General features: G+C 45.8%; 1 protein-coding gene across 1 annotated transcript in view; it reads right to left on the bottom strand.

The window, feature by feature from the left end:
• The window catches only part of LOC144760234 (uncharacterized), a 303,345-nt gene that overhangs the window by 34,236 nt on the left and 254,393 nt on the right, over window positions 1-14,716 (bottom strand). Inside the window, exons 18-20 of the mRNA XM_078646520.1 lie at window positions 12,759-12,939; window positions 7,089-7,271; window positions 4,408-4,665 (exon numbers count right to left, since the gene is read on the bottom strand). Of these exons, the coding sequence (XP_078502646.1) occupies window positions 4,408-4,665; window positions 7,089-7,271; window positions 12,759-12,939 (622 nt within the window). The remainder of the gene's footprint in view (window positions 1-4,407; window positions 4,666-7,088; window positions 7,272-12,758; window positions 12,940-14,716) is intronic.

Below are 14,716 nucleotides of genomic sequence, written 5' to 3'. Positions count from 1 at the left end.
GAGAGATTTACCAAGCGGTGGGGAGTCAGGGCACGTCAGGAGCAACTAGGGAAGCCCAAAGAAAATCAGAGTTGCCTTCACAGGGACCCACCAGTCGACGGACCAGGGATCGCAAAGGGGCCTCGAGCGGAAATGCAAGAAGCGGGCTCACGGAACACTTGTGGAGTGTAGACCCACAATCTTCGGTGCAAAAGGCGCTCTGGGCTTGGGCTACAAGTATTGAGAGGCTGATGCACTTGAAAATGTGAAAGGTGTCCAGGAGTTTCGGTTCCACGTCATTCACGAGGGCTGCAGGTCTCAGCTTTGCTGGGGACTCGGGTCGGCCTCTGAGAAGTCTGGAAATCCAACTCCTGGGCTGGAAATACTTCGGAGTCCGACTGGAGCTTCGGAGATGCAGACCGGCAAATACTTTGTTGGTGCCCGCCAAGCAGGGGAGTAACTCCTTTACTCCAAGGGAGATTCTTCAGTCATCTAGTCGTGTAGATCGTCGAAGTTCAAGGATATCTGTAGCAGAGTTTCGTCCAGGTGTAATCTAAAGTCCTGTAGTCCGGGGTTCCTTTCTTATACCCAAGGAAGGGGTTGGACATACTCTGGGGACCCACCTATGGGAGGGTTTGGAAAGAGGGGTGGCTACATCCATTTCCTTTTTCTAGTTTCACGCCAGAGCAGGGGCTGGTAGCTTTGAACTGGGCTCTGCACAGGGACACCAAATGTGCTCCCAGTGCAGACTTCAAAGCACTCTCAGAGTGCACCCACCCAGCCCCAATACACTAAAGCCTGTCTGGGAGGTGGTTACACCTCCCTGTGACAGGAAACCTATTGTCCAGGCCCCCCCAGCTGGAGTTTGGGTCAGCAGCAGGAGGCTAGACGCGTGTCTGTGGCTGCTGCATCCATTTTGTGATGCCAGGGCTCTTTTAAACTGGTATCGGTATACCCTCTAGAAGGATGGAATTCTACCCCCGCCACAAAGACTGGCAGAGGGTAGGATTCCGAAGTGTTTGACACCAAACACAACATGTTTCCGTGCAGCCATTCCAAAGTTAGCATTTACCGCGAGGTTATAATGCACTTAAGAGTATATGGTCTGGCTGCATCACAGAACAGCCCCAGAGAATAGGTTCCGAAGGCTGCAGAGGGGTCCCGCTCATGCATGGGCACCCTCTCACACAAAACCAAGCACCCTGCCCTCAGGATTGATAGGGCCTGCCATAGGGGTGACCGATAGGTTTATATGTGCAGTGATTTTAAGGTAGATATAGGTAACCTATATCTAAGTAAGGGGTGCATGCACCACTTTACCCAGGCTGCAGTAGCAGTCCTGTGGGGTCATTTTGGAAGGCTTCCCAGAGGTTGCATAATACATGCTTCAGCCCCTGGTGGGCCTCTGGGGTACCTATGCCCTTGGTACCTAAGGTACCATATACTAGGGACTCATAAGGGTACCCCAGTAACCAAACTGGAGTGTACCTAAAGTACTAGGAATCAATTTAGAGAGGAAGCAGCTAGGCTAGGGTCCTGGATAGCCGGGCCCAGCCAGACTAAAGTCGAAAAACAGTGAAATATCAGCAAAAAGTGGGGGTAACTATAAGAGCAGATCCTACTCTCCTACACCTATGGAACTTGTCACAGGCCTACGGAACCTAAAGGGACATTGGGCCATGGTTTTATTTGGGATTCCTTAACATACTACTTGATGCTAGGCCTGTTAGAGTTTTGAGAAAAGGCAAGGCACCAGAGTAGTTGAATTTGAGCAATATTCAGAGAAAACTGATTAGATTTAGAACATAACAATAGTTACCTCTGCTTAGAACAGCATACTGACAGTAATCATCCTTAGAAGCAACATGCCATTCACCCTCCATTTAGATTATTTTCATATAAAGGTAACAGAATGATATCAATCCCTAACTTCGGGGCTCATTAAGATAACGAGCGGCCGGTCCGCTACCCGCTGCTATCATGTCGGTCAGGAGACCGACCGACAAGCAGGCGGCGGTCTGACTGCCCAATTAGGATGAGACCGCCATGCTGGCAGAAGTGCTATTTTACATTGCAACTTGTGCAGCGGCCCAGGTAAAAGGCTGCAGTGTGAAAGAACACTTTGTGCACATCCATGCACATCCATGCATTGTGTGGCAGGCACCATGTGGTGCCGGGCACATGATGAATTAATGTGTATGGGGGCACTTCATGTACCCCAGGACCACTTTATAGTGGCCTACGGGGGCACTGCTTGGGGCCCACAAAGTCCGTTTCCAACAGTTTTTTCATGGCGGTCGGACCACCATGAAAAGGATGTTGAAAGGAAATTCGGACCCCTACAGCGGTGCCTGCGCAGGCACTGGCTCCATGCAATGGACACGATTTCGACTGCCACCCGATGGGATCCTAGATCCTGTCGGAGGGGGTGATCTTTCCCCCAGACCTCTGCGGTCTGACCTCCTGCTAGGCCTGGGCAGTGAACTTTGCTCCGTTTGCTGAGTTTTCAGCACTCCGCACAGCTCGCCGAGTGCAGAAAACCACTTTGCGATGAGCAGGGGAGTTTATTTCCTACTCGCGACAGCGAACTGCAGTTTGCACTGCACTCCGCCACTCGCAGAGTTTTTTGTAACTTTGTGGAGTTCTGGGTAGCAAAACTCTGCGAACTACGCTCGGGCCTTTCCTCCTGCATCTTAAATGCTGTGGTCAGACTGATAGCTTGTTGGTGACTGTGGCAGGTAGTTGTCTGTCATCCATTGTTTCACTCAGTGTGCATCACTGTGGTATTATTTTCATTTTTCCCCAGCTAGGTCTCTTGGTCATCAATCACCAGTTTCCCCCGAGTGAGGTCATCATATCCACAGTGAGAATAGTTGCATTCTTGTACCTTTCCTCTTGGCGCCTTAAATCAGGTGATTGAGGACAAACACTGATTTCAGAGGAAGGCTTGGACTAGATAACTGCACGTGTGACCAGCTTCCCCAAGACATCCGTTGCCAAACGTTGTGCTTACAAGTTTTATGGTTTATTGACGTACATCTTTGGCTAGCTGAGAATGTATCAAAAAAGTTCCACACCTACAACTTCTAAGCAAAGTCTACGGTGGTAAAGAATGAATAATTTGTACTGGTGGTCGCATTCACACAACTAGTACCCTTTGTCGGTCTCTGGTCATTTTTTAAAACTTAGTCACTGATTATTTCCCCACCACTCGATAATGAAAATAATTTTCATGGCCATAACTTCTGAAAGTTTCTTCTGAGCCGCATCTCGCGAGCTCTTAATGTAGAAGCCATGGTTTGCTGTAATTTGCTCTTGAATGCCTCTCATATCAACAGCTCACGTTTATCTTGCACTTCTCAAGATCGTGGAGTAGCACTGTTTTATGAGCCCTTGAGTCACTTTTGCGTGGCCGGTGCATCACTTTTTGTGACGCACCAACAGAGTAAAAAATGCGCCTTGTTGAGTCATATTTACAAAGTGACGCATCTAGGTAGATGCATCACTTTGTAAACCCCTGCGCCACATTATACCTGCGCCTGGTATAATGTATAGAGGGTGGCATTCTGACGCAAGTAAGCCTTGTAGAACTGACGCAGTGAAATATGAGATTTCACTGCGTCAGTTCTAGGATGCAAATGCGTCAATATCTTACGCCTGCCTCACAGCAGGCGTAAGGCTGACGCAGGCACATTTGAAATGGGACTTGCCCATGCTCACGCTCTGCTGAGCTTCTGTTGGCTGTGGTTCCCCGGGTAAAAACGTACTAGAGCCGGGGGCCGGTCTTTCCGCTATCTGGCCGCTAAGCTGTGGAATTCTCTTTCCGCTCAGACCTGTCGCTTGGATAGCCTACTTTCTTTCCGCAAGGCCATTAAAACCTATTTGTTCCCTATGGGCTAGTCCTGCTGCCTTTCTAAGCCCGCTTTCAGCGCTGGGACGCCCCTTTGCTGGAGCAGCTGCGCGCTTAATAAAATGACACAATAATAATAATAATAATAATAAATGACCCATTGATGGAGTTGCGTCACTTTCGTGACACACTCCAGCAATGCGTCAATTTTGCATCTACTTATACGTCAGAAATACCGACGTATCTGTAACTCCTTGCGACATGATGCATCATACTGTAAATATGACGCATCACTGGTGTCACAAGGAGGACGCCATGACAAGGGATGCATCGCTGTTTTCACGCAGGGATGCGTCACTTTTCATAAATGAGGCCCAGAGTGAGCAAGAAATCCAGCAGTTTTGATGCTTCCATCCATAAGTCACAACCCTACTAATCGTTGCTCTAGCTGACATGCACGAACACTCACATACTCACACACACAAACACACACACACACGCATGGGCGCGCATGCACATATGTGCACATACCTCACAAACACACACACTCATTTGAATCCAGAATGCACTGGCTTTACCTGGCTGGGCTCTCCCTGGTACAGAGGCACCTGGTAGACGCCTGTATTGCAGTACCCTTTCCTGAAGACGTGGAGGGCGGTCCAGGCCTGGCTCCCCGGGGCAAACACCAGGCTCTCCTCTGGAAGAGGTGCAGTCTCTTTGTTTTTGGGGTTGGCAGGTTTGTTTAGACTGCTCCCATCTTTCTCTGAAAATACTGAGACCTGGTGCAGGTGAATAATGAGCGTGAGATGCTCATTGTACATCCGCCGTGGAAAGGGCTAGGAGAAGGTGGAGAGAAAATAACAGAGATTTGGTAAACAAGGATTTTGGGTGCCAAGGGTGCAGTGTTGTAGTGCTAAGCCGTCTCAGGCTGCAGGTACAGGTCTTATTCGTAACTCTGCTGTGGGAGAACTCTCACTCTACCAATAGGTACTGCACAGCATCTAACAGGGCTCACCATTCACTCTACAGCACTCCTCCATCTGCATCCAACACTACTCACACTGGACTTCTGAAAACTGATACTGTCCCCATAGAAGACGCCTTCCATCACAAAGACTCATTTTTTACACCGCTGCATTCACATTTTACCCATAAAACTCATATAGCATCCATAGTGTTTGCATTGCACCTCCAATTCTCACTGTCATTCTGTACCCCTAAGACTCGCACAGGACACCTAGAGTGCCCACAATTCACACAGTTCCATTCAACCTGCATCGCAGACTCCACACTGCACCCCTAAACCCTAACACTGTATAAGACAGCAACTCCTTGAAAGCCAGTCCTCAACGGCACCCCTAAGTTCTCACACTACATAATAGGATACCACTGAAGTCACCGCCTACATGCTGCACCCTACGCTCAAACAAAACCTCACAGGGCTTGTCCTATGCTCTGCCAACCTCTCTCTTGTACATCACGGACATGCAGTGCGTATTTAAGTGATTCACACCCAGAGCACAAACAGCGATGGGTTTTAGGAATGTGCCATAAATGACCGGACTTACTTCCTACCCTACATTTTATGCCTCAGAGAAGACGATGCGCTACCCCTACCAGCAGTTATCAGAAGGTGTAACGGAAAAAATCCGAAAATTCCTGGATGAGGGTCAAACAGTCGCGCTCATTCTCTTAGATTTGAGTGCGGCGTTTGATACCATATCTCATAGTACACTCCTGGCTACCCTTGAGAGAAATGGCATCCGCAGCGATGCCCTACAATGGATAAAGTCCTTACTCACAGGGAGAACCTTCCAGATAAAATCCAGCATTGCCTGCTCCGACATTGTTGCCGCTCCACAGGGGGTGCCACAAGGCTCCATCCTGAGTCCGTTGTTTTTTAACTTGTACTTAAGACCACTGGCCGATCTAGCAGATTGCACAGGCCTGACATTAACGACTTACGCTGACGACTCCCAAATCATTTTTTCCTTATCTGAGTCAAATCCATCAGCACCCTCTCTACTCAAAACTGGACTCCATGAAATCTTCAACTGGATGTCCGACAACCGGCTGAAATTAAATGGGGACAAAACAGAGGTTCTCATATTGGGAAGGAACAAGGAGCTCTGGAACCCTTCCCATTGGCCTCCTGAGCTGGGTACTCTTCCCTCTCCAGCGACTCAGGCAAGAAACCTGGGGGTCATTTTTGACAATACTTTGTCAATGAAACAGCAGGCAAATAAAGTTGCGGGCCTATGCTTCACCATTATAAAATGGTTGAAGAAGATCATGTGGATGTTGCCCCCTGTCACACAAAAAAACGTAGTCAACGCACTAATAACATCGCGTATTGACTACGGAAACATCTTATACCTAAGTTCGAACTTAGCAGTGATCAAGCGACTCCAAATGATACAAAACTCCGCCGCAAGACTCCTGTGCAGGATACCTAAGTTTGAAAGAGTATCACACCACCTAAATGATTTGCACTGGCTTAGAGTTGAACATCGGATTAGTTTTAAAACCCTCAGTTTCATGTTCAAGATAAAATCCAAAACGGCACCCTCCTATCTACAAGCCTTAGCTTCCCCCTACCTGCCAACCAGAAATCTGCGTTCCCAAACTGCAGCGAATTTTTCTGTCCCCAGATACAAACTTCAAAGGACTGGCGGAAGATCTTTTTCGGTTCGAGGGCCGGTTCTGTGGAATTCCCTTCCCCAGTTCATCCGGAAAGAAGAAAGCTACACTAAATTCAGGAAATTTGTCAAAACTTGGCTTTTTCAAAAACAACTGTGCTAAACTCCAACTCAGCACCTGCCTTCGTTCGATCCAATGTCACAGGCGCCGGGAAACCCTTGTTGGGTAGCTGAGCGCCATACAAATGCAAAAAATAAATAAATAAATAAATAAGCTAGTGTGGGTTAAGAAGGGAGGGAGGGCTGCTTTTGTGACAAACCTATGACAATGTTTGATACTTGTGGTGATCCAAGTCATATGTTACCCCAAGGACATGTCCCTGTACTGGAAGCCAGCCAAACACAAGGCCCCTCTGTGTCCAATAACAGTGTGGAGACACTATAGAGCGAAGCTGGTGGAAGGTCACAGGTCGTACAGTGTCCTGAAGCAGCCCCACACTCTCATAGAAAGGTCACACCTCATATCTTCAGAGGGCTGATCACTTAAATAACTCCCTGACCCAGACCCTCAGCAGGTCTGTGCTGTGCAAGACATGGGATGGCACAGACCGCCACCGTACCTTGAACCCATCCAGCCAGACAGGGAAGTGCTGGGGGCTGCTGAAGTCTAGTGTCTCCACAAAGGCCGGGCGGTCGTATCTGCGCCAGGGCTCCCCGAAGTAAAAGGCTGCCGGGGGGTTGAAGCAGAAGTGAGCAAACGTAAAACCGGACCAGGGAAGGTTCCTGGCACCGTCCACGCACACCTGGAAAACAGAAATCATCAAAAAATGGAAATAAGATGATATCACGGAAACAAACATGACTTCACGGAAACAAACATGACTAGTTAATGACGGACTTTCTGACATTTTCTGATATTATTTTCCCTCTCTGTGAGCCTGTTATGAGCTAACTAATGATCTCAAAATAAAAGAGAGGGACCTGCTACTCCAGGAGATAGAGTTGCATGTACAATTTAATTGTCAACCATAAAAAAATCCCTTGGAGGAATCAATTCACTCTATTCAAACATTCCACACTTCATTTCATTCGAGCTCATACACAGGTCTTACGAGGAACCCAAAAGACAATTTTTAAACAATTTGTTTTTAATATATCACTCCAAGTGAAAAAAGTTATACAATTTATATAAAATTCATACATATTTTAAAAAAAAACTATTTAAAAATCAGATAATAAAAAAATATTGCAGTGTGTCATGAAACACTATACCAAGAGACAACACATAAGACACACACATTTGTCATTTGAATGATGTTAATTGGAGTAGAATCAATAAGATATCATCTTCTCTGAGCTTTTTTTTACTGTGTGGCTCATTGTTCCTAAAATTTAACAGAAAACTGATCGTCAACGCGTTTCGGTGAGTTGACAAAATAGGAGCACCTTCTTCAGGACAACAACAAACATTTTTTACCTCTATATTAATATGCAGTGTCACCAGCTGTTTCCTTGGGTGAGGTAAACTGAGTACCAAAGCTGGTCACACTCACTTGAGCTTTGAAGGTTAATACAAAGATATATTGTTATAGTTTATAGCTCCCATATTTTGGTGGAGCATATGATTGTAAATGTAATTGTTTATGTGGTGTACATTGCTGTTCAATCGATGCTTTCCCCTTTAATACAGTCCTATAAAATTCTTGTTCTTTGAATCAAAAAATATAATGGCAGTATTTGCTGGATCCGAATCCTCTTGTGGTCCGAAATATGTAGGAGTCCTATATGTTAGGATCAACATCCGAAATAGAGGACATGACTATGGAGGCTAAACTGCCCTCCCGATCCCTCAGGTTACCGCTAATCTCCTCTCTAGCATATCTGTCGGTGTTTGTATTTTGCTGCGGTTTTTGATGGTTCGTGTCACATCCTGTCCCGTTACTGCCAAAAAGATCACAGGCACAAATATGGTGACAATCACATAGAGATGCTGCAACATGCACCTCCAGACAACAAATGGCATCAGATTTCATGCCAAACATACAGATCAGGTCAGCCTTGGAGTGGGACAGCCACAACCATCACACGCCTATTGGCGCCCGCGAAAGCTTTAGATTTTGCAGATGTTTTTGATTATATAATTAGATTTGGCTGTAACAGGACAGGACGTGGCACGGACCATTGGAAACCGCAGCAAAATACAATACTGAGAGGGGTTTTCCTCTTTCTCTATGTGCTGCAGAATACAGTACACATAGAAAGAGGAAAAAACAAGGAAAAATAAAGGACTGGATTCAATGGAGATGGAATGGCATGTTGTTTCTAAGAAGGGGAGAGGAGTTGGCCTAACGGCTAGGGCGCTCGAACTCGGACCTGGGGACCTGGGTTCGAGTCTCGGTAGCGACGCCAAAACTTCCTGTGATTCTGGGCAAATCACTGAATCTCCCCATGCCTAAAATTAATGTGTGTCTGTCCCGTAACTGGTGCTATGTAAAGCGCTCTGATACCTGATTCGGTTCGGGTCTAGCTAGCGCTATATAAAACTCTGCAAAAAAAAAAGGGTGATTACTCTTAGCATGCTGTTCTAAGCAGAGCTTAATTTGATGTCTCTCCTGGTAAGGCGAAAGATTTTGGCCAATTTCCAGGTTTACAAGTCCATGAAAATCTGGGAAAGCGTCAAAATCCATGGGAGTTGCAAGGGAACACCCACCACATCGCCCATGGAATGCCTACCGGGCGCAGAGTAACGCAATGCAGCAATTTGCGCTGGGTTGCATTACTGCAGATTTATGAAGCCACTCAGAGGCAACAAAAGTGACTCTGCATGACTTCATAAATCTGTCGTAGAAGTTTACATTGTGCATGTACCACATTGCGTGGTGCAAGCATGACGCAAACCTCTCATAAATATGCCCCGAGTATCTAAGATCCCTAAAAAGTCCTAGAAAAATGTATTTGTACAATTCTTTAGAGTTTCGCACAAATTTGTTTTTCTATCAATCTTTTTTACTGCAACATTATTTCCCATATATACCATCTTAAAAATCCCTCAGGGATCCTTTTGTATTTAAGGCAGCATGTAGCCCTGTCATTTGTAGATATTCCAGAGTTTAGTTCGATAAACTGAGAGCGTCTGACCACTAAATATTGTATTTTCTTGTCCAAGTTTTTTCAAAGGCCCTAGAGTGATGTGCAGTCTATGTCCATTTTGGCACATTTCTCTGAGTTATGTCTTTTAAATAGCCTGACCCAATCACGGCTGGGAATTGGAAGGGCATGTGGGCATCTGATGGGCCATCAGCTCTATTGAAACTGAAAGCCATTGTAGTCATTCTCCTTGACCCAAGGACATGATCACTCTCATTGCTGTTCTGAACTTGTTGCAGTAATAAGGTGGTCTGCAGAGCATGTCAATCTTGCACGCACATTCATGTGAGTCAGAGATCACACCCCAATAGTATCATGCCAGAGAGAGTATATAATCGAATGTTTGCAGTGTTTATTGCATCTGTAATGTGGGGACATAGACAATCTGGAATCTAACCACAACCCGCCCAAAGGCATCAAACCAAGGAGTGCATATCTCCAAGGCTATCAGCTTGCCTTCACCCAGTATTTATCTTACCTGGGGGTGGTCCTTGATGCCAAGTGAACATGGGGTTCTTGTAAAGTTAAAGGCTCCCAAAGGTTTGCTAGAGCTGCCAGCTATATTTACAGCTTAGCCTCTCGCATCGGTGGAAAGCCTGAGGCCCCATTGCTGGAGGTATTTAGGAGCAAATGATTCCCCATTCTTATTTATGGGGCTGGTATTTGGGACTTGAAGACAACAGGGTCCTCTTCCGCCTCCTGGGGGTACCCTCGGCCTGTGCCACCCACATTTTCTACTCGGAACTTGGTGTTGGGTTTGTTGAAGACCTTATCAAATTGGACCCGCTGGTGCTTTGGTGTGCTAGCTGGGTGAATCCACAGGCAGGCCTGAACAGGAAGGTGATCTTGGATAGTCTTGCTGGCGATAGAGGCCTAGCCATTCCCTGGATGCAAAACATCAAATAGGAAATGTCTGATTTAGGAATAACTGAGGGGCATATTATCAAGAACGGCGTTAAAATTATCGCCGCTTTAGCGGCAGGAAACTGCCGCTAAAGCGGCGATAATGGGCTTGATAATAGGCCCTTGAGAATTCCAATAGAAGCCCAGGTTCACACCCAAACATGGGCTTCTATGGGAATTCACAAGAGCACATTATCAAGCCCATTATCACCGCTTTAGTGGCAGTTTCCGGCCGCTAAAGCGGCGATAATGTTATTGCCGTTCCTTGATAATATGGGCCTGAATTCTTTTCTTCCCCCTCCAGCATATCTAAGGCTGACCTAATGTGGGTCAGGAAAGTGTTCCTAACCAGGAATAGACAGCATAGTAAGGAATGTGAAACAATCAAAACTATCTCTTTCAGGAATGTTAACCTTCAAACCACCCCCAATAAGGAACCGTACCTGTCTTGGACGGATACCACCTGGGACAGATTATTAACTACATATAGGTTTGGTATTGTGAGGTGGCATTTAGGCTCTCCGCTGGGCCAATTTGATCCCACCAATGTGTTAATATGCCCCTGTGGCGAGTCCTCACCCTAGAGTCTGCTCCACTTTACCTTCTTCTGTAAGTACTATAGGGTCTACTCTAAAAGGTTTTCTGATATCTAGGTACACCCCAACTAGACACCTCAGATCCTTCCAACAGCAGCTGCTTAAGACAACCAGAAATAAAAGGGTTAGATGGGGCGGTAGATCTTTTGCCAATCTGGTACCCAAGTTGTGGAATGCCCTCCCACTTGAAATCCGAGCTGCATCAAAAGAAACCTCTTTCAGAAAAAAATCTGAAAACCTAGCTATTTCCCAGCTAATTATGCAATGGCTCAGCATTTCACTGGTAGAATTCTCCTTAGCGCTGGGAAGCCCTCGGGCAGCCATGCACGAATATATGATAACATCCCGCAGTCTTTCACTCCGCAGGGAATCACAATGCGGATGTTACAACGACCGCGTCATGATTCCGCATACCATTACTCTGCAAGTCAGTGCAACGACTTGCGGAGGGGGGGGCGCTGGATGTTGGAATAGTATAATTTACTATTCCAACTCCAGTCTGTGCGGACAATAGGGAAGGTGTTGGATTTTAAATCCAACACCTCCCCGCCCCCCCCCCCCCGTAAGTCGTCATTCCGACTTGCGGAGTAATCGTATGCGGAATCACAACGCGGTCGTTGTAACAACGGCGCTGTGATTCCCTGCGGGGAGAAAGATTCGCTGACAACGGCATTCACCGCCATGCACTCCACAAATACACTAAACTAAACTAGTCCCAATAATTAGAGCTTGTGGTATTAGAAGAAGTGCTGAGGCTCTGTGGTATTTAGAATCACTGAATTCCCCTACTCTCTGCTGCAATGTTTGCTCATTTTCAAAGAGTGCTCTCGCCAAGAGAAAACAAATAGGGCCTCATTTATGAGGTTTTGCCGTGGGGAAGCGCAGCAGGCCTTCATGCTGCGCTTCCATATGGTAAAAGAAAAGGGCAGGACTGCGCCGTATCACAAGATATGGCACATCCCTGTCCTTTTCCCATGCCCCGGCGCACAATGGGCTGCCTGCGGTGTGGGGATGATTATTTTTGTACAGGAAGTGAAACCTTTCTGCACAAAAATAATCACCAGAGGCTTTTCCTCTTTCTATGTGTGCTGCAGGATGCAGCACACACAGAAAAAGGAAAAAGGAGGAGAAATAAAGATATTTCTCCTTGTTGTGCCTCCCTTACGCCTCCCCTGGGGAGGCGTAAGCTTTTGGCACTGTCTCAGATTTACGATTTCTCGTAAATCTGGGGCAGTGTCAAAAGGCCATGGATGTTGCTGGGAACGCCCCCAGCAACACCCATTGCATGCCCCTTTAACGCAGAACACTGCGTTAAAGGGACCGATATTTATTAGGCAGAATTAAGCCCAAAAAAGTGCCTTAGTGCTGCCTGATAAATATCACGCAGGCTTCTGCGCCACGGAACGTCACAAAAAGTGACGTTCCGATGGCGCAAGGGGACTCATAAATGAGGCCCATAGTCTTCTAATAGTCTTTGAAATGACATGAAGAAGAGCTGGCAAAGAGGTGAAGGCCTGACCTGGGGAGAGGAAAGAAAGAAGGTGAATATGTCTACTTTTATCCAGATGATGGCATAGAAATAGGGTGAAATCGCTCCACTGCTCCCACCATCAGCATTGGGTAAACCAGGAGCTCAACATTCACCTTCACTCCATACGTGGTCAGGTACCGTGAGACACAGCTGAAGTCGAACGACTCAGGTTTGTTATCCATCATTTGTGTCATCTTCTTCTTGATCCAGGTTGAGATCTCCTCGTCTGTATTCAACTCCTGGGCTCTTGCTCCAGAGAGGAGTAGCACCACTTCACGGACAAGGACAACGGTCCTGGAAAGCCAGACAAAAAATGAGATGTAAAAGGGTGAATATGTTCAACGCTGATCTGGGGAAGCTGACAAAGCAGTGGGATACAGGCAGAGGGGCAGTTCTAGAGTACAAGTGCTATAGAAAGAAGTGGACAGTATGCAAGTGACATCACGACGTGTGACATCACAGCAAGTGACATCACACATGGCATCACAGGGAGTGGCATCATAGTCCATGACCTTAGAGGAAATGAAGTCACCAGAAGTGACATCAGATCTTAAGACATCACATATGTTTAGCAGGTCTATCATGAGTACATTTGAGAACATTACAATATTAAACAATTAAGATTTTGCATTGGAGTTTTGCCAAAATCTCTGCCACAAAGAAATTGGAAACAAGGAACGACATGGCAGTAAATCTGTTCTGCTCAATTGTTTGCAAAGTCTGCATTTTAAAATATCTTTGGCGATAAGGCACCTTCTAGATCTTTGTGTGCCCAGTAAATCTCAGGTAAAAATGATAATGGTAAGATACCTCCAGAGATTAATGCATTGCTGGAATGATCTGTGTTTTGTCTAGTCCCAGTTTCGAATCAGAGTAACAAAGAGGGTTAATATGTCTCCTGCATAGCATATCACATAAGATGTAGATGACAAATTCTTATTTTATGTTGATGGGTAAGTGGGTTAATGCTTTTAACACAAGGACCCTCATTTATGGTGTTTTGGTGCATGGTAGCTTAGCAAGTCACCTTGATGCACTGCCCTTTTGTCACAGTGAAAGGGCAAGAATGCACCATATTTATCCAACACTGTGCTTTCCTGTCCTTTCCCCAAGAGCTCAGTTTGAAAAAGGTCTATAGCTAAATACACAAATAACAGTAACGCAAGCTAAGTTAATAACTTACACAATAATGAGAAAAGGCCCACACGAGAACAGTGATCACCAAATAAATAGAGAAAATATATAATTTTTTATTTAATTTTTAAGTCAATTTTTTTAGTTTACAATTCTTTGATACATTTCAAGCTGTTTGATATTTTGTGAATATTGATAATTTATTAAATACAACAGCAACATAGAAATTCATAAAAAACACATAACAAGCATGAACATAGCATTAGACATAAAAAAACGATGGAGGCAAAGCGGTAGATAGAAAACTACGCGTGTTTCGGCTTGTCAGCCTTCATCAGGTGACCGTCTATTGCAAAATAAGAACAGAAGATAAAAGCAGCAGGTACACAACAAAAAAGGAGAAAGAAGGAAGCCGCCAGTCAGGGTTGATAATTGCTCCAATAGGTGGATAAAGAAGAATAATCAATGATGGGTTTGATATAAGTAAAATAAGATCTGGAATGAACCAAGAATCACACCAGTAGGCTTCTCATGGATATGGGGTTGAACGGAAAATTTAAATGGAGCACAAAGATAAAAAGCGCAAAGGGTTCTGCTAGAGATAGATGGCAATACTCTGTGTGCTGAGACTGGGCACCGATCAAAAGCCGGTAAAGGGTATGGAGACAAACTTGCAAGGGTATCTGCACAAGGCAACCTAGAGCAGAAAGATGTCCTCAATCACGAAACAGGTATGTTAAGTTGTCCATCTAAACAGTTTAGATGGACAACTTAACATACCTGTTCCAGACGCTCCGCCACATGGCGTCTTTCGTGGGAAAACTCACCGCAAAGCCCATGGAACGCCTCCTGAGTGCAGAGTAAGGCAAAGCAGCGATTTGTACTGCTTGCCTTACTCCATATAGATATAAAGCCATTCCAAGCCATGCAAAGCGGC

The sequence above is a fragment of the Lissotriton helveticus genome, chromosome 1_1, assembly GCF_964261635.1.
Source record: "Lissotriton helveticus chromosome 1_1, aLisHel1.1, whole genome shotgun sequence".
In the NCBI taxonomy this organism is placed as follows: Eukaryota; Metazoa; Chordata; class Amphibia; order Caudata; family Salamandridae; genus Lissotriton; species Lissotriton helveticus.
Note: the sequence above shows the minus strand (reverse complement) of the source record. Positions and strands in the feature narration are given on the sequence as shown.